The following is a 26,849-nucleotide window of genomic DNA, read 5'->3' on the forward strand; positions in this document are numbered from 1 at the left end:
TTTTATTAATCTCTGTGAACAGGTGATGTGCAGCACATAACAGTGCATGTAAAGTGTCACCGTTGTTATAACTTTCAAAATCGAAATCAACAGCACATGTGATATAAAACAAGTTTGTAATTTACATTCACAATTTTTTTTTTATTACGTAAAACATGGCACTTTGTGTGTTTTTTTTTTTTTCCAAAGAGTCTACACACAGGAAGTCCCATGTTTCCCAGATCATCTGTGCACTCACAGAGAAGGCAGCCATGTGATTGATGGACACATTGAACCGTGACATTGAGAAACTACTGGCCAGGACTTCCTGTGTTTAGTCTCTTTTTTTTCAACCTAAGACTAAAAAGACTGGACCTGAAAAAACCCCATAATGAATTTATATTTTTATCACATCCCCTGCTGATTTAGATTTTGAAAGTGACACTTTAAATATCTACAGTACACAAAATATCCAGCTATCATTTGTGTGACCAGCCACACGATTAGTCCAGCCTTGTGAAGGCCTCTACAAACAAGTGCTGATCTTGATAATTGGCTCTCGTTTTCCTATCTCACATTGGGCCATATAAAAGTGCCCTTAATACGAGCTGAAAATGGACGGGGCGAAACCAACTGGGGTCACCCAGATAAGGCTTAAATAATTTTTAGAATGAGCCACTTATAAAACCAGTATTGGTTTCCCTACGCCTGAAGCAAGCATACTTTAATGAGGGATACTAACAAGAACGTTTAATGAAAGAACTGCTCATTAAGCTGCAGCGGATCACAAAGAAGACCTCATAAATACAACCAAAAAAGTTGGGACTATATAAAATTTAAATAAATAATAATCCAAAATATAATCCAAGCAAAAAGATAATTCAGCAAGCACTCACCGGTCTGTGCAAAAAAACTTTATTGATGCAGACATTCAGACATAGAATTTGGCTTGTGAATGGATGCCAGTAGATTGACAGGTGACAGCTGTTTTGCACAAGGAACGTGCTTCTTAGGACTTGAAGAAGAGCATTTCACTCACAAAATGGCCATCACCCATTGATCTGCTGGTGTCCGTCCCGCCATAACATTCTTATTCTGAACCTAGAAAAGAAATATCGATTTAATATTTACCCCTTGTAGTGATCAGTAGTTGTTACCTTTTAAACTGAAAAAGATATGAGCTTTTGAGGCTACTAGCAGGGGCATAGCTAATGTCCCCTGGGCCCTGGTGCAAGAGGTCAGCTTGACACCCCCCCCCCCTTTCACGACCAAGCGATGCTATTGAGATATATATATTTATTTATTTTTTTCCAAGACCGGTATTACCAATAATACTTTCCAATAATATTTTCACCATACATATTATAATACTGTTATTGACCAAATCCTGTATACTGAGACCAATATTACCAATAAAACCAGTATAAAAGGGGGAAAAATATTACCACCACTCCATGACCACTACCATGACCACCATAATGTTACTGACCAAATCCAGTATACTAAATCCAACAAAACACAGTACCAGAGTACAAATAACAAATATTACCACCACATACTAGCTAACACCACCGCTGCTACTGAATAAGATCAACTATACAGAGATCAATATCACCTCATACAGTAATATAGAGGTGGAACCAGCCCTACACAGGTTCTGTCTACCATATAAATTACAGAGTTCTTCCCTTCATTTTCTCCATTTGCCCGGGGCAATTATGAGAACTTCTCTGAGCCATGAACCCACAGAATCTGCCAAACAAACATATTAGACTCCTCACTCCTTGTTTAGTCTTTCCTATAGATGGCCACATGTGCATCTCCTAGAGAGTTCCCCCTCTGTGTATTTCCCCTCTAGTAGATGACATCCTCTGGGCATCCCCTAAAGTATATGGTCCTCCTCTCTGTAGCCTCCCTTATAGATGGCTCCTCTGTGTAGTCCACTATAGTAGATGCCCCCCTCTGTGCATGCCCTATTATATACGCCCCCCATGTAGTCCCCCTTATAGATGGCCCCCTTGTGTTGTCCCCCTTATAGATGGCCCCCTTGTGTTGTCCCCCTTATAGATGACCCCCTATGTTGTCCCCCTTATTGATGGCCCTCCATGTTGTCCCTCTTATAGATGGGCGCATCCGTGCGCGCCCGCATCCGAATTCCTTACTGCACACAATGAAGCATGTGGGGAATTCGCAGAACACTGACCTGTTTCTTGTGGCGCCGCTAGGGATCCCGGCCAGGGTGTATACCAAGTGTATACACTCTGGCTGGGATTCATTAGAAGGTAGCACTACGTAAGTTCCGTAGTAATCACGGCTGTTGTTACAACGGCTGTGATTACTACGGAACTTACATAGTGGGAACAAGGCCTTAAAGTGTACCTGTCAAGATAGACCACTTCTGGATCGAATGGGGGTTGCAAGCATTATGGTCTCATTGCATCTCCGTATCCATAGAGACCCAAACCTGACTGGATTAGCAGAGGATCTCACTGCTGATCCGGAAGGGGTCTATAGGGACAGGTACACTTTAGTAGCATAGCTTTACAATTTTTATTATGTTTAGTTTTGTCGTATTTAGTATTGTTTTGCCACATTTTTAATGTTGCTATTATAGATTAGCTATTTGAGACGAGCACTAAAATACTGGAATGTTTGTTATTCGCGTTCAGTATTTTACAGTACTGGCATGCTCGATCGAGTAACAAACCCCTTAAAGTTAATGGGAGCTTAGAGCAGTTTTTTAGAAACCCCTACTCGGCAGAGAGGAGGGTGTCTGGTCCACCTGAAAAGCTTAGAATGTTATGAAAAGACAACAGAAATAAAACGGGAACAGCAGGGGGAGCATGCATGGATACATCTAAGACACCCAGGTCGCGGTATTAGCTGTACTAGCTGGACCACTATCAGACTGAGTAGACCATCTAATGCTGGTATACTATACTATATGTCACACAGGGATATCACTAGTCCAAAAAATCACTTTTGGGTAATTGTGGATTAATGCTAGTACTCCTACTGCGTACTCCAATAACACAAACTGTGGCACAGTATACAACTGTGTATTCTAGCTATATACCAGTACCAGTATACTGTACCACTATCAATATTCGTAAACCATATATTACCAGTATATTGTATGTAATCTTGTTTTTTTTTTTTTTTGTGTCACACTGTGAGATTACGAGTCCTATATTTAGCTGTTCTCCCTGAGATCAGTGATCTGTTTCCTGTCTAGTACTATAAAGGACTTTTGGGTGTTTGTTAGCTAGTCGCCTACCTATTAATACTAAGCCCTACACTACCTATGTCCCTGCTCCAGCAGCTCTCCCTCTCAGCTAACAGAACGCAAGTGAACTGAGCATCAGGTGTCCCGGGTTTATACACTGTCCTGGGTATATACACTGTGAGGGAGATTTATCAAACATGGTGTAAAGTGAAACTGGCTCAGTTGCCCCTAGCAACCAATCAGATTCCACCTTTCATTCCTCACAGGCTCTTTTGAAAATGAAAGGTGGAATCTGATTGGTTGCTAGGGGCAACTGAGCCAGTTTCACTTTACACCATGTTTGATAAATCTCCCAGTTAGTCTATATACACCCAGGTCACCTCATGCGGCCAGCCAATCACTGCTAGACCAGCAGCCAACATGGCTGCAGCATAGCAGGATCATGTGGGGAGGAGACTTGCTATTTTTCCACACAGTACTTGTTTGAGCACCAAATACTTTCAAGCACCCCATACTTGAGCGAATAGTATACTCATAGTACATCTCTAGTTCCTATACACTGCTGAACTTCAATCAGACAAATTAGAATGGATATTTCAACTCTGAGATGTTCATGAAATATAGTGAATTATAAGCAATATGAATATACTACCTCTTGCTTTGTACCTGCTTTTAATCATTAACCTGAATTTTTGTGTACTTCGAAAAAGCCGATGTTTAATGATATTATAGGTCACATTAGCTAATAGATTAGAAGTAGGGATGGTCTGAACCTGCCGAGGTTTGGGTTCGTATGAACCCGAACGCTCGGCAGCAGATCCCCGCTGTCTGCCCGCTCTGTGGAGCGGGCGGATCCAGCGGGAGTAACGCCTGGAAAACTCGGATACAGCCTATGGCTATGGCTGTATCCCAGCTGAAATCATTACCGAGGGTTCGGGTTCCTACGGTTCTCGGTTTGGACCATCCCTAATTAGAATAATAATAATAATAATAATATTTATTTGTATAGCGCCAACAGATTCCGCAGCGCGGAATTCCGGATTCTGGATTCCGCAGCGCAGAAGAATAGAAGTACCCAAGATCTGCTAGCAGAAGAGTTTGCTCTGAAGGACAACAGTCGTCCAATGGAAAATGAGTAATAGTGGTTTCCTATCTGTAATATATGATCAGCTTGGTCAGGATTGGATTGAGGTAAAGTAAACAGTATTTAGAATATTACAGTATAAACCCGGCTAAGATAAGAACTCCAATGTAAAAACATTTTTTAAAAATGCAAAGCAGCCTTTTTAGACTTTCTCTCAGATCCTTCCGTCCATAGCTCTGTAGTGATGGACATCAATGCTGCTCAATGAGGCTTAGTATACGTGGGATTAATTGCATCAGAGTGCTCTTCGATTGTCCTGCCACACAAAACAATGCCATCTAGCAGGTTCCAGCGCTGTTATTGGGGATGCATTAGCTACGGAAACACTCCGGAAAAGCTTTATGTCCAGTGTAGTAAAAGGATTTCTGTACATTTACATTCAGCATTGTAAGTGAGAAACATGAATGGGTCTGAATGTAACCCGTCCCCAATGTATTATTTCCAACTCTAGTCACAACTCTTTACTATCTCTATATTCCCAGTCCGTAGATTCTACAATTAGAAGAGAGGGCTCGGGCTGCTATAGACAGTCATTTACAGATAGCTCCAGCCAGCCCCCAGGGCTTTTAAATTCTAGGGCATGAAAAGCTTTATCCTCTTATTTCACATGGGAAAGAAAAAAAATCTAATGAACAGATGAACAAAGTATGTTCTGACCTAAATGCCAACTTCCAAAAGGCTATATATCAAATATACTATTTCATATGCTCTAATTATTCAGAGATAAAAGGATGTTAGGTGTAAAATGCAAAGGTTATTGGGGTAACGTAGGAAGTAACCAGAAGAAACACAGAACTCTTTAAGACAATGTAATATTTTCTCTAACATGAAGAACAGTGTGAAGGGTGAAATAGAGCAGGCAGCCATGAGGAATGGGTCCCTCCAGGAGGTTTTGGGTTTTAAGACTTGACCAATTTTTTTACTTTTTTTTTTTTTTTTGCTTTAACTGCTTGTTGTTCCATTGCTTATAGTTTAGTGCTATGATGTCGTGCTTTTGTTTGAGTGGTGGTTAGAGATGAGCGAACTTCAAGTTTAAAGGAAAAATCTCATGAAATTCAAAAAAATACAGAAAGGCATGGGAGTGCAGGAACATAATAAAGTATACTTACCCATCCCTGTGCCCCTGTTGCGCTTCATGAATGAAACTGGACAGCCTCTAGCAGCTCTTGCTGCTGGAACGTCACATACCCCGCTGATGGATTGCCTGCTTATGCAATCAGTGACTGAAATGGGACACCACTGCAGTCGCTGAGTGGACAATCTAGCAGTGGGACCATAACTTATGGAGAAGCCAGACGAAAATTACTTGACGAAAGTAGAGAGGTGAGAGCAGTGGAACGGACCAACCTCCTCTGCCGTTCTGTTTGTTTTTTTTTATTTCAAGGGACTACCTCTTTAAGTCCAGGTTTAGCAACCTCGGGAGCCCTGGAAAACATGGATACAGCCATAGGCTATGTTCACACAACGTATAACTGTATTAAACAATGGCCGTATTTGCAGTTTTGCAACCACGGACGTTATTTAATGAAATATCCGATTGCATTTATTGTAATGGAATCCCGATGGGAGTGTATACCCTCTGTATACGCTCCGGCCGGAGATTCCTTGTGGCTGCAGGAAAAACTGACACTGACAGTTCAGACAGTGTAAAGTGACTTTACATGGTCGGCTATGGGCAATTGGGATAAGGGAACACTGGAATGTGGCCGCATCCCAATTCTAAAGAAATGAAGTCCATCCAGTACCGGCCAGGTTGAACTTCCCTGACACCGGCTGTTCTGTGACACGGCCGGGTCCTACGTAGTGTGAACCCGGCCATAGGCTATATCCATACTTCCAGGATTTCTGAGGGCAGCAACCAATTTTTCTAGACGTGGGGGGAGGGGGGGGGGGGTTAGATGCCAAATGTTTGGGTTCGGAAAAGTTGCCCAACACGGACTTAAACTTGAAGTTTGCTAATCTCCAATGGTGGCTAAAAGTACTTATAAATGTGTATATTATTATTACTACTACTACTACTTCCATTATTAATATTAACAAATCTGGCATTGCCATCCTATGTAGTTTTTGACAGTCACCAAGCATCATAAATGTGTAGAGTAGTGCACTTTTTGTCCTGGATCTTTTGGCTATAATGCTACCAAATATATGTACATTATTGTCATAGTGACGTGTATATTAAACTTTATTAACCAAGAATTCGGGGGACATTGATGAACGGCAAGATAGAAGACTGTCAGTAGAAAAAGTCTCATAGACTATGAGTAAGATCACGTGATGAACAAAACGCGTCAGTCTACCCTTTCCAGTCTGTATTTCATATGAAGCCCTAATAAAGTACACAAATTTGGATTTGCTTTTCCTCTATAATTTCCAAGGTTGACCTGGTGGAATAATGTTTGTAAGTGAGTCTTGGGAAGTTTTGTAAAATAAGTATGTTAATGTAAATAAATAAAGATGTAGATTGAAAATATACTGTGTATTTGGTCGGATTGAATGAGAGAAATAGTTTTATTTCATAAAAAACAATAAAATTTAAATTCCTTGTAAATTCTACCCATAAATCCATAATTGTGTACCATTCATTAGATCTGTGTACTCTTTAAAGGGATGAAATATTTGATTAAACATTTCATATTTAATTACTTTGCAAATATATATAAAAAACTTCCTTATGCCTTAATAGACACGTCCATTACCCAATAGAGAAACAATGTCGCTTTCTTCAAGGCATTTACAGTTATTGACCGTAAAAGTTTGTTCATTCAGCTCACTTAATTTATGGATGGTTGCATAGTGAAATATCTATGGTTTATGCAGCTATCCAAGAAAATACAATGGTTTACCCAACGCACATGAATCAATCGCAGAACATAATACTATTACATGTGACTGATGACCTCATAGCTGTATGACATAGAACGTACAGTGCTTACTTACCTATTAGAGGAACAGAGTCCGATGTTGCAGGCATAATCTCTGCCACAAGTAACATGAAGACTGTAAGTGACAGGAGGACAGTAATTCCTGGGTATACAGAAGATATACAGAGATCAATACAAGTCTGTGCATATTTCCTAAATGTCTTCTATAGCAAATTACTAAACTATACTGTAACTTCAACAATTTGCAAAAAAAATTAAAAAATTTTGTTTAAAAGTTTTTTAAGCTATGTAATTAGCTGTAATTTGCATAAAACACATACAGTATTTTTGGCTCAAAAGTATGGCTGTCCAAAAAAACTGTTAAAACATGGCCTGAAAAAGAAGTTGGGTAAACACAGCCTTAAAGGGAACCAATCACAAATATTCAGTGTTGTGAGGTAGAAAAAGCATTCTGCAGCGTTCCTCACCATACAAGCTGATTGTTTGCAGTTGTCTTAGACTTCCCAAAAATGTAGTTTTATTTTAGATTTTTTTTTAACAGCTGTCATATTGGCACCTAAAAATGGTCATATTATTCAAAGTTTATATCCATAGCATGCAAACACAGGGAGTCTCAAGTCAGTGAAGCCAGTACTTATCAGCTGCTGCATGCCTTGCTAGAAGAGGTGTATTCTTTCCAGTCTGACACAGTGCTCTATGCTGCCACCTCTGTCCACTCAAGGAACTGCCCAGAGCAGGAGGGGTTTTCTATGGGGATTTGCTACTTCTCTGGACAGTTCCTGTCACTGCAAAACTGCAATTACAAATCTATATAATTTTTGGACACCAGTTGATCTGAAAGGAAAAAAATTCTCTGGAGTTCCCCTTTAAGAGCCCATGCACACAATTTCAAGCATGTAAATTCTTTCGTCCGAGAGTGGAGGTTGCATGAGGCAACCTATTCAATGAAAAGGACAGGCAGAACTCCAAGCGGAGTCCACGGTGCGTGCTCCGCATGAAATTCTGTGTGATTTACTCAGTGTCAATCATGCCCAGCCTAGATGGCATCATACAGCACCTGGTCCCTAAAGGTTTTCTATAACACCTGGCTGGCCCTGACCATTACAGTTTGGACACCATAGTTCTATTTGGGTATGTCTTTTTCCTTACACTAGCAGATAATAATATATAATATATATATAATATATTATATTCTAATATCTGATGTTCCTTCATTTATTCTCTAAAACTACCAATAAACCAACCGGAATAATTTGCTCAGTTTTTATCATCCACCAACTTTGAGAAACGGATTATCCAAGTAGTAATTTATTCAAGCATGCAGGATTGTCATGATGTACAGTCACTGAAAATAGGTATAAAAAAAAATCTGAGAACAGCAGGTAGAAAAGGGGATATGTTATTGCGAGCTAAATCTCTGACGTGACAGATCTCCTGCTTCGTAGAAGGACAATGACAAGATGAATTTTCACTTTGGACTTATTCTGATCCGATTAAGTGTACAGAACGCTGTCGGCCAATTTTACAAGCTGTTTCTGCTCTAAATTTGAAATAAAACCTTCTATTTCTGTACTGCAGACATAAAGCTTCAGGTGAAACAATTCTATGAGAAGACATCAGTCATACTAAAGCCAAATGTCCTACCTAACCCCAAGGTTACTACATTTCTTATCTAACACGTCAAAACTGGGGGAAGCATTATAGCAACATTGGCAGCTTTATAAATAATCCAAGAAAATACTAAATAATCATACTTCAGGCGCTGTATACAAGATAAATCTTCCTGGCCGAAAACAAATAGGACATAGGCTGAAGATTAGTAAAGATAGATGTTTTAAGTGATTTAAAGTGTCCCTGTTGTTATAACTTTCAAAATATAAATCAGCAGGGGATGTGATATAAAGAATGTCTGCAATTTACATTCAATATATTTTTCTAGTTCTCATGCTTTATAAAAAATCTAAACTTACTTGTATCCAGGTCCAGTTTCCTGAAGACATGCTATATAACAAAGCTATACTTACTGTATGTACAGTAGGTCCAGTCTCCTTAAGAATAGATTCACACTCGACGTATCCGCAGCGGATTTCACGTTGCGAGTTTGCAGTGAAATCCGCTGCATATACCTCTCCTGTCACTTCCATTGTGATTACATACTCGGTCCCAGCCCCATTAACCCCCTGTCCCGGGTGATACAATACCTGTTCCACGATCTGGCCGCTTCTGAGGCTTCTGGCTCCCTGAGGATCCTGCCGCAGATACGGCTTGATCGTGGAACAGGTAATGTATCATCCTGGTAGCAAGGGGTTAATGGGACTGGGACCGAGTATGTAATCACAATGGAAGTGACAGGAGAGGTATCTGCAGCAGATTTCACTGCAAACTCGCAGCGTGAAATCCGCTGCGGATACGTCCAGTGTGAATCTAGCCTTAAGCCCTTAGGGACCAAGCCTATTTGGACCTTAATGACCAGGCTCATTTTTAAAAATCTGACCTCTCACTTTATGTGCTTATAGCTTTAACGTATGCTAGCGATTCTGAGAATGTTTTTTCGTAACATATGGTACTTTATGTTTGTGGCAAAATTTGGTCACTGTCTTGTGTGTTTTTTGTGAAAAACATCAAAATATCATGAAAAATTTGAAAATTTGCACTTTATGAACTTTGAAATTCTTTGCTTCTAAAAAAAGAAAGTCACATGACAAAAATTAGTTCGTAAGTCACATTATCAATATGTCCTCTTTATTCTGGCTTCATTTCGTAAACATATTTCACTTTTTTAGGGTGTTACGGGGCTTAGAAATGTATCAGCAAATTATCAAATTTTCATGAAATTTCCCAAACTGATTTTTTTTAGGGACCAGTTCTTTTTTTAAGTTGATTTAGGAGGCTTGTATACTGGACACCCCCATAAGTGACCCCATTTTGGAAACTAGAGACCTTAAAGAATTAATCTAGGGGTATAATGAGCATTTTAACCCTACAGAGGCTGGAGGAAAGTATTCACAATTAGGCCAGAAAAAAATGGAAAATAGAAATTTTCCAATAATATATTTGTTAAGATTAAAGTATCTCATTTTCATAATAAGCATTAGAGAAAATGCACACCAAGTTTTGTAACGCAGGTTCTCCTGAGTACAATGGTACCCCATATGTGGGCGTAAACCACTGTATGGGCACACAGCGGGGCTCAGAAGTGAAGGAGCGCCAATTAGCATTTCCAGTTCAGATTTTTCTGAAGAAGTTTCTGAGCGCCAGATGCGTTTGCAGTGCCCCTGTAGTGTCAGCAGAATAGAACCCCCCCAAAATTCACCCTATTTTGGAAAGTACACCCCTCAAAGAATACATCTTGGGGTGTGGTGACCATTTTGACCCCACAGGTATTAGAGAAAAGTATTCAAAAGAAGACAGTAAAAATGAAAAAATAGAATTTTTCCAATAATATGTTTGTTTAGTTTGAAATTTCTCAATTTCAGGAGGAAAGGGGGAGAAAATTCACCCCGAATATATGTAACGCAGGTTCTCCTGAGTAGAACGGTACCCCATATGTGGGCATAAACCACTGTATGGGCACACAGCAGGGCTCAGAATGAAGGGAGTGCCAATTAATATTTTCAGTGCATGATTTTGCTGAAGAAGTTTCTGAGCGTCAGGTGCGTTTGTAGTGCCCCTGTAGAGTCAGCAGAATAGGACCCCCCCAAAAATCACCCCATTTTGGAAAGTACACCCCTCAAAGAATTCATCTTGGGGTGTGGTGACCATTTTGACCCCACAGGTATTAGAGAAAAGTATTCAAAAGAAGACAGTAAAAATGAAAAAACAGAATTTTTCCAATAATATGTTTGTTTAGTTTGAAATTTCTCAATTTCACGAGGAAAGGGGGAGAAAATTCACCCCCAATATATGTAACGCAGGTTCTCCTGAGTAGAACAGTACCCCATATGTGGGCATAAACCACTGTATGGGCACACAGCAGGGCTCAGAAGGAAGGGAGTGCCAATTAGTATTTTCAGTGCATAATTTTGCTGAAGAAGTTTCTGAGCGCCAGGTGCGTTTGTAGTGCCCCTGTAGAGTCAGCAGAATAGGACCCCCCCAAAAGTCACCCCATTTTGGAAAGTACACCCCTCAAAGAATTCATCTTGGGGTGTGGTGACCATTTTGACCCCACAGGTATTAGAGGAAAGTATTCAAAAGAAGACAGTAAAAATGAAAAAATTTAATTTTTCCAATAACATGTTGTTTAATTTGAAATTTCTCAATTTCACGATAAACAGGGGAGAAAACTCACCCCAACATTTGTAACGGAGCTTCTCCTGAGTACAATGGTACCCCATATGTGGGCATAAACCACTGTATGGGCACACAGCAGGGCTCAGAAGAGGAGTGTAATTTTAGTTACAGGCAATATGTGGGTGTTTACTGGTTATCTGGGGTGGTAATGGACAATCTCGGAGTGTTTACTGGCTATCTGAGGTTGTGACAGGCAATCTGGTGCGGGCAATCTGGGGGTGTTTACTGGCTATCTGGGGTGGTGACGGGCAATCTAGTGGTGTTAACTGGCTATCTGGGGTGGTGACGGGCAAAATGGGGTGGCGACGGGCAAACTGGGGTGGTGATGGGCAAACTGGGGAGGCGACGGGCAATCTGGGGAGGCGAAGGGCAATCTGGGGAGGGACAGGCAATCTGGGGAGGGGACAGGCAATCTGGGGAGGTGACGGGCAATCTGGGGAGGTTGCGAGCAATCTGGGGTGGTTGCGAGCAATCTGGGGTGGTTACAGGCAATTTGGGGTAGCTACGGGCAGTCTGTGGCAATCTGTGGTGGATACGGGCAATCTGTGGTGGTTACGGGCTGTCTGCAATGGTTACGGGCTGTCTGCAATGGTTACGGGCTGTCTGCAATGGTTACGGGCTGTCTGGGATGGTTACGGGCTGTCTGGGATGGCTACGGGCTGTCTGGGATGGCTACGGGCTGTCTGGGATGGCTACGGGCTGTCTGGGATGGCTACGGGCTGTCTGGGATGGCTACTGGCTGTCTGGGATGGCTACGGGCTATCTGGGGGGGTTACAGGCAATCTGGGGAGGTGACGAACAATCTGGGGTGGTGATGGGCAATCTGGGGTGGTTACAGGCAATCTGGGGAGGTGATGGGCAATCTGGGGTGGTTACAGGTAATCTGGGGTGGTTACAGGTAATCTGGGGCACTTGACTTTGTTGACAGGGGTAAAAAAGTTCCGGCACCATTTGGAACAAGCGATCAGTGGTATATAGTATATAACCCTAATCGCTTGTACTGGGACCACACTGGGTGGTCCCCGATCATTGCCCCATGCTCTCCGCCACCTCCGGTGGTGGAGAGAATGGAGCTTTGATCATTTTTTAGGAATCCCTCACTGTGAACAGAGTCTGTTCATATTGATGGCGGCGGCCATCTTGGATCATCTTGGCCGCCCAGGGAGGGGAGGGTCAGTGACCAGGTCACTAGGGTTAATTCTGGGGACAGGGGGGGGGAACATGTTCTCATCTCCTCTCAATGTGGATTCACGGTGAGAAGAGATGAAAGCGTTCAGCTGCGCTGGCAATGTCTGTTACCGGTGGCCGCCGTTATACTGGTAATAACGGCGATCGGCAGTGAGGGGACTGGCCGGGACTGAGCCCACACTCTGCCCCAACCCCTCAGCTACCTCTGGTAGCTGAGAGGAGGGGGCATCGGGCATTACCGGCGCCGCTGCACTATTCTGCGCCATCGCCATAAAGAGCTGATGGCAGCAGTATAGAGCCCATTAGTGATCGCCGTAAAAATCTGTAATAACATAATACATGTATTCTCTGGGTCACTACGGTTATGGCGATACCACATTTGTATAGGTTTTTTTTAACTATTACCGCTTTGGCGCAATAGAAACTATCTTCCTAGCAAAAACCCACAAAAACTGTCGCCACATTGCAAGATCCATAGCGTTCTTATCTTTTGCGTGACAGAGCTGGTTTTGGGATTATTTTTTGCGGGAAGATCTGTAGTTTCTATTAATACCAAGTCTTATATGTATATGACTTTTTGATCTCTTTTATAATGTATTTGTATAATGTATGGGCACACAGCAGGGCTCAGAAGAGAAGGAGTGTCATTTTAGTTACAGGCAATATGTGGGTGTTTACTGGTTATCTGGGGTGGTAATGGACAATCTCGGGGTGTTTACTGGCTATCTGAGGTTGCGACAGGCAATCTGGTGCGGGCAATCTGGGGGTGTTTACTGGCTATCTGGGGTGGCGACGGGCAAAATGGGGTGGCGACAGGCAAACTGGGGTGGTGATGGGCAAACTGGGGACATTACTGTACACTAGTGTAAAATACTTTGATCACTGATACAATACACTGCAGTACCTAATGTACTGCAGTGTATTGTATCATGCCTCATGCTGACAGGCAATAGCCACAGCCACCCCTGTCAGCATGAGGCATCTCCATGGTGACCCAGGGGACCTTCATTAGGACCCGGATCACCATGGAGACCACCAGGACACCGTACGGCGCCGCGGGACATCGCGATCGCGTAAGTGACCCACCGCGCCGACCGGAACCCGTTAGATGCTGCTGTCATGGTTTGACAGCGGCATTTAACGGGTTAAACTGCTTGGAGCGGAGAATCCTCCGCTCCGGGTAGTTTCAGGGGGGGGGGCAGCTGTCACACTGACAGCTGATCCCCCACACTGCTGCCGCCGCCGGGCGGTGATTTATTCCGATGTGCCCGCCGTTAAAAGGCGTACGCATCGGAATAAAGCCCATTAGTGGCCGCCGTTAAAATACGTGCGGTGGTCACTAAGGGGTTAAAGTGTCACTGCCGTTAAAATTTTTATTGCAGAAATCAATAGTACAGGTGATTGTAAGAAACTTTGTTATTGGGTTTAATATGAACATGAAAAAGCAGTTTGAAGCTCTCCCCCGTCTTCATGGGGGGGGGGGGGGAGAACTTGACTGGAAAGGTATGACAAGCCAATAATCTAGATTTTCTACTGTATTACTGTATGATGTTATACACAAAGGGGGAGATTTATCAAAGGGTGTAAAAGTTAGACTGGTGCAAACTGGCCACAGCAACCAATCACAGCTCAGTTTTAGGCTCTGCTGAAAGGAAAGAGGAGCTGTGATTGGTTGCTGTGGCCAGTTTGCACCAGTCTAAATTTTACACCCTTTGATAAATCTCCCCCAAAGTTTTGGGAGCAGCAAGCAATTATTTTTTATGTGCTTAGTTGTTCATAATACAAGAAAATAAAAATCCTTTTAGATTTTCTAAAATCCTAATAATTTGATAAAAATTGACTGGAACAATGTAGAGTTGTCTCATGCTGACTCACATCAACAGTATTGATCTAATATTCATTGTTATTGGTAAATAAGTCAATGCAGCAATGCAAGCTGGGGAGTGAAGCATATAGCCGCAGCTTTTATCTGCCACACACCACAGTAAAAGGGACCAACAGTATTGTGCGTCATTATTCCTAATGTGACCACACATGTCATACACATAGGCTATCAATATTTCCAGCGACAAGTTATTACCTACCTAGTGATATCTTTTCTCCAGAGTCAGCAGGAAGTAGGAACACCAGCAATGCTAATCCAGATATAAGAACACAAGGTATCAATAAATTTAATCCATAGTATAGTGTGCGTCTGCGCATTGTCACTGTGTATGTCACATCTGGGTATGGCTCCTTACAGCAGTCATAGTACAATTCATTTCTTTTTCCTGGGACATCTGCAAAATCACATATAATGGATTACTGTTTATAATATACATCATTCCACCAACATCATCAGTTTTGTTGAGTCTAAGTGTTCAAACCCCCCCCCCGATCTCTAAAATGAGCCTGTAGAGGTGCTTTTCTATGCGGTTCACCGGCTATCTCTGTCTCTCTGCACAAGACAAGCTCCATTATATGTTTATGGAGCTCATCTTGTGCACTGAGGCGAAAAAGGCAGCAAGCTGGGGAGTGAGGCGCGTACCGGCACATTTCTCCTGGTTTGTTCTAATAAACAGTGAGAGTTTGACCCTGAACGATGAAAACTATTGCTTTTTCCAATGACAGGGACACATTAATATACAGTATACAATGAATTTGGAAAGTCTTCAGGCCAGTGGAAGCGTGGAACGCGAAACAATCGTAGCCTTGGTGGGATGCACAACTGCCTACAGAGGACTGATCTGCAATCAGAGACACTGACTGACAGCTGAGTGAGCAGAAGGCCGGGCAGCATTGATTATTCATGATGAGGAGGAAGGAGTAGTGAGGTGTGCCAGAGTGTGGCACAAACAACACTTGCTCACTGTGCTTGCTGACAAGTGGTTGAAAATAAGTGGAGTTTAAAAAAGGAGTTGTTGGTGATTCTGTGGGTTTGGAGTGACTGATATATTGTTGTTTTTGGGCAATTGTGTGGTGTGCATTGCTGCAGTGCATAGATAGCTAGTGCCATAGTTGCTTAGTTAAACAGGTCCAAACAGTTTTTTTTTCTCTGGTCTGCTCTGCACCTGGGGGTGGGGTTAATTGATCTCAGGTGCTTAAATCAAGGCTCAGCACACACTGTGTGTGCTTGCTCACAAGTGGTTAAAAAAGGAGTTGAAAGAAGGAGTTACAAGTTCGGGTAAGTGCTAAATCTCTTTCTTTTTCACTGTTTTTGTTGCACTGAGGATGATGGCTAGCGAGATGGAAGGATTCATTCAGTGCGCAGTCTGCCGCATGTACGCCCAACTGGAGCAGGTGTTCCAGGGTGAGTACCGCTGTGACAGATGTGAGCATGTTGCCCATCTAGAAGCTCGAGTTAGAGATCTGGAGAAGCATATTGCAACACTGAGGGAACTTGGCCACCTTGAGAGGGAACTTCGGCTCACTGAGCAGGAAGTTAGTGGGATAGAGATGGAGGGTGGTGATATAGATCAGGAGGCCCAAGTAAGTAGCTGGGTTAATGTAGTTAGAGGGACCAGTAAGGGATCCAAGAAAAGGAAGGCCACTTCTCCTACTATATGCCCAAGCAAAATTGCCAAGCTAGGTGATGATGCAAGGGCATCCGTGTTAGAAATGGCAGCTCTAGTGGAACCTGTTCTCCCTAACAGCCGGGGGAACAGTCCAACTAGTAGTGGTTGTAGGGGATTCTATAATCAGGAAGACGGATAGAATAATTTGTCGCCAAGACCGCCTCAACCGAATGGTTTGCTGTCTCCCTGGTGCCAGGGTTCGGCATGTGGTGGAAAGGGTGGATAAATTACTTGGGGGGGCTGGGGATGACCCAGCTGTCGTGGTCCATGTGGGAACCAATGACAGGATACAAGGTAGGTGGAGGTCTATTAAAAATAATTTTAGAGAACTAGGTGCTAAGTTGAAGGGGAGGACCTCCAAGGTGGTATTCTCTGGAATACTGCCTGTGCCATGCGCATCGCAGGAAAGACAGCGGGAGCTTAGGGAGTTAAATGCATGGCTCAAGTCATGGTGTAGAGGAGAAGGGTTTGGGTTTTTAGAGCACTGGGCTGACTTTTCATTGGGGTACAATCTGTTTTCCGCAGATAATTTGCACCTTAATGGAAGGGGGTCCGCTGTGCTGGGGGAGAGAATCCTAGAAGGGGTGGAGGGGTTTTTAAACTAGGGATGTGGAGGGAGGACAATGTAGTATGTAATGTAGTGGCAGATAGGTTAGAGAGGGGACAGAACAATGAGGAGGGAGGAGAAGGGTCCTGTGGGGGGAGGATAAAAACAGTGTATAGGGAGATCCATATGTTGTGGATGAACAGTGAGGATGATTGTAGCCACAGCACAGTAATAAATCCCATTTCTTATAATGAAGCGGGTTAAACTCGATGGTAATATAAAGTGTATGGTTACTAATACCAGAAGTCTAGCCAGCAAGATGGGGGAGCTAGAGGCCTTGGTTTTGGAGGAGTCCATTGATGTGGTTGGTGTGACTGAGACATGGCTGGACTCCTCACATGACTGGGCTGTCAATATTCAGGGATTTACGTTGTTCAGAAGGGACCGGGTGGGCAGAAGGGGAGGAGGAGTATGTCTGTATGTCAGAAATGATATTAAAGTGAGTGTAAAAGATGCAATAGTGGGAGATGACTGTGATGATGTGGAAGCATTATGGGTAGAACTACAGAAGGAGGTAAAGAGTGAAAAAATTATCCTTGGTGTAATCTATAGACCCCCCAACATTACTGAGGAGGTGGATGGCCAGTTGAATAGACAAATAGAGAGGGCTGCCCGGGAGGGAACAGTAGTGATAATGGGGGACCTCAACTACCCAGATATAGATTGGGGTCACGGTTCAGCTAAAACCACAAAGGGGAGGGAATTTCTTAACCTCTTGCAGGATAATTTTCTGGGCCAGTTTGTGGAGGAGCCAACTAGAAGTGATGCCTTGTTGGATCTGGTTATTTCTAACAACGCTGAGCTGGTTGGGGATGTCACTGTCCATGAACACCTGGGTAATAGTGACCACAATATAGTGACTTTTAGCTTAAAGTGTAGAAAAGAAAAACATGTTGGGAGGGCAAAAACTCTTAATTTTAAAAGGGCCAATTTTCCTGGGTTAAGGGCAGAACTTCAGGGCATAGACTGGGAGCGGCTGCTGTCACATACTGATGCAGCTAATAAATGGGAAATCTTCAAATCCACATTAAATAACTGTACTGCCAAATATATTCCTATGGGTAACAAATATAAACGGTTAAAATCCAATCCCACATGGCTTACAACCGAGGTTAGAAGGGCTATAAATGAGAAAAAAGGGGTATTCAAAAAATATAAATCAGAGGGGTCAGCTGTAGCATTTAAACATTACAAAGAAGTCAACAAAACCTGTAAAAATGTAATAAAAGCAGCAAAAATTCACAATGAAAGGCAGGTAGCTATAGAAAGCAAAAGAAACCCCCAAAAATTCTTCAAATATATTAATGCAAAAAAACCAAGGTCAGAGCATGTAGGACCCCTAAATAATGGTGACGGGGAATTAATAACTGGGGATCAGGAGAAAGCTGAGTTACTTAATGGGTTCTTCAGTTCTGTATATACAAAAGAGGATGGAGCTGTGGTGGGTGGGGCCAGTACTGAGGTGGGTGGGGCCAGTGCAGCTAAAACATGTAATGTACTGAACTGGTTTACTATAGATATGGTCCAAGATAAATTAAACAAACTCAATGTAACCACAGCTCCAGGGCCTGATGGATTGCACCCCAGAGTTCTTAGGGAACTCAGTTCTGTAATTTCACTACCCTTGTATGAAATATTCCGTGATTCTTTGCTTACTGGTATTGTGCCGAGGGACTGGCGTAAGGCAAATGTAATGCCGATCTTCAAAAAGGGCTCTCGAACTTCCCCAGGTAACTATAGACCCGTAAGCTTAACGTCCATTGTGGGGAAACTATTTGAGGGGCTTATAAGGGACTACATCCAGGAATACGTAGTGGCTAATAGTATTATAAGTGATAACCAGCATGGTTTTACTAAGGACAGAAGCTGTCAAACCAACCTAATATGTTTCTATGAAGAGGTAAGTAGAAGCCTGGATGGCAGCGCGGCTGTGGATATCGTGTACCTGGATTTTGCTAAAGCGTTTGACACAGTTCCTCATGGACGTCTGATGGGTAAGTTAAAGTCTATCGGTTTGGAAAATTTAATGTGTAACTGGATTGAAAACTGGCTTAATAATCGTACCCAGAGAGTGGTGGTCAATGATTCCTACTCAGAATGGTCCCCGGTAATAAGTGGTGTACCCCAAGGGTCAGTACTGGGCCCTCTTCTGTTTAACTTGTTTATTAATGATATTGAGAATGGAATTAACAGCAATGTTTCTATCTTTGCAGATGACACCAAGCTCTGTAGTACAGTACAGTCTATAGAGGATGTGCAGATGTTACAGGATGACTTAGACACACTGAGTGTTTGGGCGTCCACTTGGCAAATGAGGTTCAATGTGGATAAATGTAAAGTTATGCACCTGGGTACTAATAACCCACATGCATCATATGTCCTGGGGGGAGTTACTCTGGGAGAGTCCCTGATGGAGAAGGATCTGGGTGTACTTGTAGATAATAGACTACAGAACAGCACACAATGTCAGTCAGCTGCTTCTAAAGCCAGCAGGATATTGTCATGCAATAAAACAGGCATGGACTCTCGGGACAGGGATATAATATTACCGCTTTATAAAGCTTTGGTGCGGCCTCATCTGGAGTATGCCGTCCAGTTTTGGAACCCGATTCATAAAAAGGATGTTCTAGAGCTGGAGAGGGTACAAAGACGGGCAACTAAACTAATAAGGGGAATGGAGCATCTTAGTTATGAGGAGAGATTAAGAATTACATTTGTTTAGTCTGGAGAAGAGACGTTTAAGGGGAGATATGATTAACTTATTTAAATATATAAATGGCCCCTACAAGAAATATGGGGAAAAGATGTTCCAGGTAAAACCCCCTCAAAGGACAAGAGGGCACTGCCTCCGCCTGGAGAAAAAAAGGTTCAATCTCCGGAGGCGACAAGCCTTCTTTACCATGAGAACTGTGAATCTGTGGAACAGTCTACCACAGGATCTGGTCACAGCAAAAACAGTAGAGGGCTTCAAAACAGGGCTAGACAAGTTCTTAGACCAAAATAATATAGATGCATATGTATAGAACCTATCACCCCTCCCCCTTCCCTGTATCCATCCCCTCCTTGGTTGAACTTGATGGACATGTGTCTTTTTTCAACCATATTAACTATGTAACTATATTAACTATGTAACTACACTTCATTACAGTAGGATTGTACATAATCCATGGCATGGACAAATTACCAAAAGGTACCATGCTTACTAGGGTACTGACAACTAAAGCACACTGTCAGCACCTTAGGTAGGGCTCAAGTGCTGACAGATTCCCTTTAAACTTACTAAAGTCACACTCATCTCTATTAAGAATATCTCTGTACTCTGTACTCAGCTTTTTCTCAACCCTGATCAGTCCCTGTCTCATTCGCTGAGAAACACCCAAACAGGGAGATGCTGCCACCTAAATGTTCCTGTATTCTCTATAGGGGAAGCCGAAGCCAGACAGATCTCTAAAAACAATGGTCAATCAATGATATTCCATCAGTAGTGGATTATAATATGTCTTATATTGGGCGGTAACCATGGGCCCATAGCCACCCACACAAACTTATACTTTCAGTGGTGTATTGTCTACTGGCTACAGTTCTGCCATGATACAAGGTGACCGGTCTGGGGTGCTGGTAGGGACACAAGAGAGCATGGTAATGGGAGCAGTGTGTGTGTGTTTGTACAGTATGTATGTGTGTGAGTAAAGAGGGTATTTTGGAGTAATTTGGGGTCCAGTCAGGGCTGTATTAACAACTGCTGCTGCCCTAGGCACTAAAACTTAAGACGCCCCATCTTGGGGAAGAAATAGTAGCGGTATTTCGGCCACATTCATTTCTCTACATGGAGAAACATTGTCTGAATGGTGTTTTTAATGGCTTAAAACATAAAAAAATTTCCACAAGTAATCAATGATTAGAGCCGTCTGCATATTGTCTGATGGAATTCTCACCATAGGATTGGTAGATTGGTAGGTAATAGCTCCAGGCATCACATTTACCACCGCCACACCAGACTGGAACAATACCGCCATACTGTGACTGGATAACACCACCATACCAGACCTGACTAATAACACCTCCCCCCTCCCCCTCGAAAAGACTCTAGATTTACTGGCAAGTCTGAAGGGGAGGTGGGAGGCTAAAAAAATAAAAACAAAAAAAAAAGTTGTTTCCTTCCCCCTGCAAGGTGCTGCCCTAGAAACCCGACCATGGGTGCCTAGTGGTAAATGCGGCCCTGGGTCCAATGTCTGTATTTAAGTTGAGGTCTGGAATAATATTGTGAATTACATTACACTAGGGCTCAAGCTGGGGTTGGATTAAAAAGCTCCTAATTCATAGGTACAGACAGCAGGGACAATGGTGCCTCTGTTAAGGTATTTAGGCACCAAATTCAAAATGGAAGGAAATTAGAGATTAAAATAAGCGCACTTCTGTCCGATAATTATTTTCATAAAACTTTACAGGTACATGGTAAATATGACATTATCTATCCCATACTATGAATACCACACTAGGGCTGCCATAGCTACAGTGGGGTGGGGGGGCCAGTCTCCAAAATTCCTGTCATAGGGAAGCCTTATAGTGAGCAGAGCTTTATTTTTCTTACACAGAGCGTTAACTCCTCTGCATAGACATAACATTATATGACAAACGTTGGGCTGGCTGCAGCTGTCACTAATGGAAGCTTAGCAGCTTACAGCATACATTTATACATTAAACTCAGTTATTAAACAGTGGGCACTAAGCTCCTAAGCTCCCTATAGTAATAACTACAGACAGACATATGTTATTCATCATGCAGAAGATTTGGAGCACTGCATATTGGATCTAAAATAACATAGTACTAAAAGGGGAAAAATAACTCAGGGGCAAGAGTACATTTCTTGCACATTTTTTCCATGCTTATGTATGCCATGTATGTAAATTAGATTTGTTCATTGCCAAAGTCTTAAAGCGTAACTGTCATGTTTTTTTTTTATTGCAGAAATCAGTAGTATAAGCGATTTTAAGAAACTCTGTAATAGGTTTTATCAGCCAAAAAAGCCTCCTTCTGTACTAAAGAAGAAATCTCCCAGCCTCCCCCCCTGACTTCCTATCTGTGCATTATCAGGCAAACACGTCTTCATTACAGAGAAGCCAATGAAGACTGGCTCTGCTCTCTCCATTCTTTCCTAATGGAGGGGGGAGGGGCCGAGGGAGATGAGGGAGCAGGAAGAGGTGACATGAAGGTCAGCTGTTTGTAGACTCTATGGGCACCTAAACCGCAGGATTCTGGGGTCAGAAAGGTCAGTGCTTATCTAGGAACTTACTGAGAGAAGATTGCAGGGTGTTGTGCTGTGCAGGACTGCTCCGTGCTCAGTCACTCCTAACAGCCCCTCCCCTCTCCATAGCCACATAATGGAGACAGAAATCCTGCTTCATCTGATGTGAGGGGGGAGGCTGGGAGATTGCTTTTTCACTACAGAAGGAAACTCTTTTAGTACATAAAACCTATTACAGAGTTTCTTAAAATCGCTTGAACTGTTGATATTTAATCTTTTAAAAAAAATGGCCCTGAAATGACAGTTACGCTTTAAGCATTTTGATATGGGTATAGGTATTGATAGGATTGTTTAATATCTTGATTTTGATTTCTTTCACAGTCATTAGGGAACTTCTATTGTTAAAGGGCAATTCTGCTGAGAATTAACTTTTAATATTGTGCTGCCCAGGCGAAGAACATAACAAACAGCCTATTCTACCTCTCCATGCTCCCCCAGTGTCCTCCTATGTCAGCTTTGGTCCCCGGCTAAGCGATCCCGCCTCTACTTCCAAGGCGGACTTGTTTGGTGGTGGCAGCCTGCTTAGCCAAACATTGACTGAAGTGGAACAGCACCGCAGCCAGTGATTGGCTGAATGGGCTGTCACTGCCAGATAGGTCAGTCTCAGAAGTGAAGGCAGGATCGCTCAGACAGGAACCGAAGGTGACACAGGAGGAGTGTGGAGAGGTAAGAATAGGCTGTTTGTTATGTTCTGCACCTGTGCAGCAACATATTAAAAGTTAATTCTGAATGGAATACCCCTTTATATAAAAACATGGTTCTCCAGTCACTCTGGCAGCAAATGTACCCAGGTTCAGTCTTAGGGTTGTGATCTATACGCTTATAAAATGTATGCGTAGCGTGTATAGTGTATACTCCGGGAGACATTTATTAAGGCTGCGGCCGGGGACTACGCCAGGGACAAGGTGCAGATTTGCCCGTTCTCCCTGGCATATGCTTGCCAAATCCCCCACTTTCTCAATGGGCAGGCAGGAGGGGCACAGCAAGGTGGTCAGAAGGTGTGGCCTCCTCCCACGACAGATTTACCATGACTTTTGCCTGGCAGAAATCTACACCTGCTCAGGAGCAGGTGTAGATTTCTGTGCCCGCCCGGATTCACTCAGAGGCAAGAAAATGGCGGCAGCGCCTAATTTAAGATCGGCGTATAAGTACACTAGACTTCATAAATGTCCCCCGTGTGTATAGTTCATGCTAAAACTCCTGCTTCCTCAAATTTGAAAGAGAGAGACTTGGAAAACATGAATTGTAGCTCGAAATGGCTGTAGGTAGAGGAGTTTATGTGGCGTCCTATCCTAGATTTTAGTTCATTTTATGCTGATTATATGTCTATGTCTCTAACAGATTTTTTATGTCTAACCACATGGGCCCTGTGGCCTTAATGACTTTATGATTTTGTATTAAAGGTCACAAAATGTTACCATGAGCACTCTATCTCTGGGGATCCACCTGTGGGGTCACACGTTGGCTGTTGGATGATAAATCACTGGGTGCATGATTTGGCCTTCACCTCCATTTTGTATCACTGAGATTTTATATTTTTACATTTTATATTTTTCATGGCACCTTTATTGGGGCGACTATAAGAAATGTATCATTCCCTTTGTGGTGTAAATGTGGTGTTAGCCTCATTCTGTGGATCATGATTACAGTGATATCAATTTTGACACAATAACACTGTAAGGGCTGCCCTATCCATTCACTGGTGTCTGAGCTTAATACAGTCTGTACACAGAAGATATGCTACTGAATGGAATCACAGACCTCCTGGCATCATGTATCTTTATGGTGCCGGGAGGACTGAAACAGTTTAAGGGTACAAACCCACTTGACGTATTTGCTGCGTGAATCAGTCTTAAAAATAAGCAGGCAAAACGCAGGTTGGCTTTATACAATTGTTCTGCGTTAAAATACGCAGTTGCGTATTTTTGAAGCGTGAAGCTTGTTGTTAGCAAAGCATCAGTTGTTAACAATCTGTGCGAAAAACGCATGTAGCTTCACACTTCAAAAATACGCAATTGCGTATTTTAACGCAGAACAATTGTATAAAGCCAACCTGCGTTTTGCCTGCTTATTTTTAAGACTGATTGACGCAGCAAATATGTCAAGTGGGTTTGTACCCTGAATATTTGCACTTCTGTATAGTACAGTAGCTTAAACATTGAGGCTGGGTTCACACACAGTGTATTTCAGGCAGTATTTGGTCCACATGTAAGGTCCTCATAGCAACCAAAACCAGGAGTGGATTAAAAACACAGAAAGGCACAGTTCACACAATGTTGAAATTGAGTGGATGGCCGCCATATAACAGTAAATAACGGCCATTATTTCAATACAACAGCCGTTGTTTTAAGATAACAGCAAATATTTGCCATTAAATGGTGGCCATCCACTCAATTACAACATTGTGTGAACAGAGCCTTTCTGTGCTTTCAATCCACTCCTGGTTTTGGTTGAAATATGAGGACCACAATACTGACTGAAATATATGTAGTGTGAACCCAGCCTTAAACAGTTTCAGAGCTCCCAGCATCATAATGAAACTTGATTCTGGGAGTTTTGCATTCCAGTCCATAGCATATCTTCCGTGTATGGGTCGTAATCATGTGTGAATACCGCCTTAGCCTTTTTAAAGCTAAGCCAGTTAAAACTGATAGACAGTTTCAGTAAATTTCCCCCATTGAGTTCTGCTATATCCTTGTCCTGCTGCTTTATCTAGTACTTGGGTCTAGATCTCCCATGCCAGTTTCTTGATTCCACTCTATATCTGTAGTCTTTGGGTCAGTGGCACCCTGCCACCTGCTAACTATCCACATTGGGACCACTCTGAGGAAGCGACCTGGTATTCTCTGGCAGATAAGACCAGCTTCACCATCTTGGAGCAGACTAAAGGGTGAAAAGCAAAAGAGTACCCACTCTCCACTCCTGCGTTGGACTCTATACTAAGTCTGGTTGGTAGTATGGTGGGTCCCCACTTACAGCATGGTACAATCGTAATATTTCAACATGTTACTTGTTTTGTTTCAAGTGGTTATTGATGCTGTAAGGGACTCAATAAATATATGTCAGCTAGGCAGACTGGGCTACTCCTAGCTGATGTGTATGACCATTGGGCAGTTGGGAAGGGGTTAATCAGAACTATTAGTAAAGTTGATTAATTAATTCTTATTTTAGATGTATTGGAGCAAATAAAGTGGAGGTATAGCTTTACTATAACAACTCAACCTTCTATAACTCACCAACCTTTGTGAAAAAATGCTGTACATCAAAAATCAATGGCTCCTTGTGTGTAATCTATAATGTTGCAGATTACTGGAGACACCCCAGTATATTAGATGAGTATATATAGCAGAGCCTATTGTGCTAGTGCACCACATTGCAGCAGACCAGTAATAGCTCCACCAGTATAATATATAGGATCTGTGTAATATGCAGTACACAATTATCAGTACTGTACTTCTGGTTATATTTAGAGTCTTACCTACTAAATCCCATTCTCCATTCGAAATATAATTGGAAATATCTGCTTCCAGCATTTGTAGATCAAGTAGCCAGCCATTGTGAGTCCACGATCCAAATTTTAGTTTGCACTTTTGAACATCGAAAGGAAACCATCGTACATCAATGTAACATGTGCTCTTCAGAATACCTGAGAATGTAAAGACAGTTTGATGTAGTCGCACCAGGAACATGTTCTGTAATGCTAAAACTAGTGGGGTCATACTATTTCTCATGGATCATGGTTAACGTTTATCTGAAAGAACGGCACTGGCTGACTCACTGAGTAACTATTTGGTACTGGCAAACTCACCCAGTAACTATTTGGTACTGTATGTCCTCAAACAAATGATCCAAATGATTTTCCACACTGTGCTCCCTGCTGCCACCTCTGTCCATGTTAGAAACTGTTCAGAGCAGGAGAGGTTTTCTAAAGAGATTTACTGCGCTGGACAGTTCCTGACATGGACAGATGTGGCAGCAGAGAGCACTGTGTCAGACTGGAAAAACTACACCACTTTCTGACATAAAGCAGCTGATAAGTACTGGATGACTTGAGATTTTTAAATAGAAGTATATTACAGATTTATAACTAGATAACTTTCTGACACAAGTTGATTTGAATATATATTTTTTTGTTTACCATTGTTTCCCTTTAAATTCTTTCTAGCTTGTAGTGGTTTGCAGGAAGTTCTGAAGAGAGCTGGGTGGTGGTGGGGATTCACCTAAGAACAACCAGCTACACATGGGCAACTCTAGGAGCTCAAATATGCACTGTGCCCTCCTGGGATTAGAACAAAATAAATAAAGTAAACTGGCCCCCAGTATCCAATAATTATATAGTCATTCCACACCTGGTATGCGATGCCCACCTTCACTACCCTTAGCTAGTATACAGTCACCTTCAGACTTGAACACTTTAAGGTTAAAATATAAAGATTACTCACAATTTTGTCTGTAGATGAATACCCTTTTGTTATGACTATTTTTCATATTGGTACAAGATAGGTGAATAGTAAGCTCTCTTAATACCCGCTATACCATTGTGCAAGGTTTCTGGGAGCCCACCTTTGGCATGGTTGTCTACCTATTTGATTTCCTTCTGTTTGTTACCAGTAAATATCACTAGTAATGTCTATGTCTACAGTCCAATAAGTACACCTTCATGCTAAGAA

At 42.4% G+C, this 26,849-nt stretch overlaps 1 protein-coding gene across 1 annotated transcript in view; it reads right to left on the bottom strand.

Moving 5' to 3' along the window:
- LOC138796583 (neuronal acetylcholine receptor subunit alpha-7-like) overlaps positions 1 to 26,849 on the bottom strand; it is a 70,950-nt gene that overhangs the window by 20,088 nt on the left and 24,013 nt on the right. Inside the window, exons 6-8 of the mRNA XM_069976192.1 lie at positions 25,658 to 25,825; positions 14,797 to 14,991; positions 7,290 to 7,376 (exon numbers count right to left, since the gene is read on the bottom strand). Of these exons, the coding sequence (XP_069832293.1) occupies positions 7,290 to 7,376; positions 14,797 to 14,991; positions 25,658 to 25,825 (450 nt within the window). The remainder of the gene's footprint in view (positions 1 to 7,289; positions 7,377 to 14,796; positions 14,992 to 25,657; positions 25,826 to 26,849) is intronic.

The sequence above is a fragment of the Dendropsophus ebraccatus genome, chromosome 7 (genome assembly GCF_027789765.1).
Source record: "Dendropsophus ebraccatus isolate aDenEbr1 chromosome 7, aDenEbr1.pat, whole genome shotgun sequence".
Taxonomy (NCBI): Eukaryota; Metazoa; Chordata; class Amphibia; order Anura; family Hylidae; genus Dendropsophus; species Dendropsophus ebraccatus.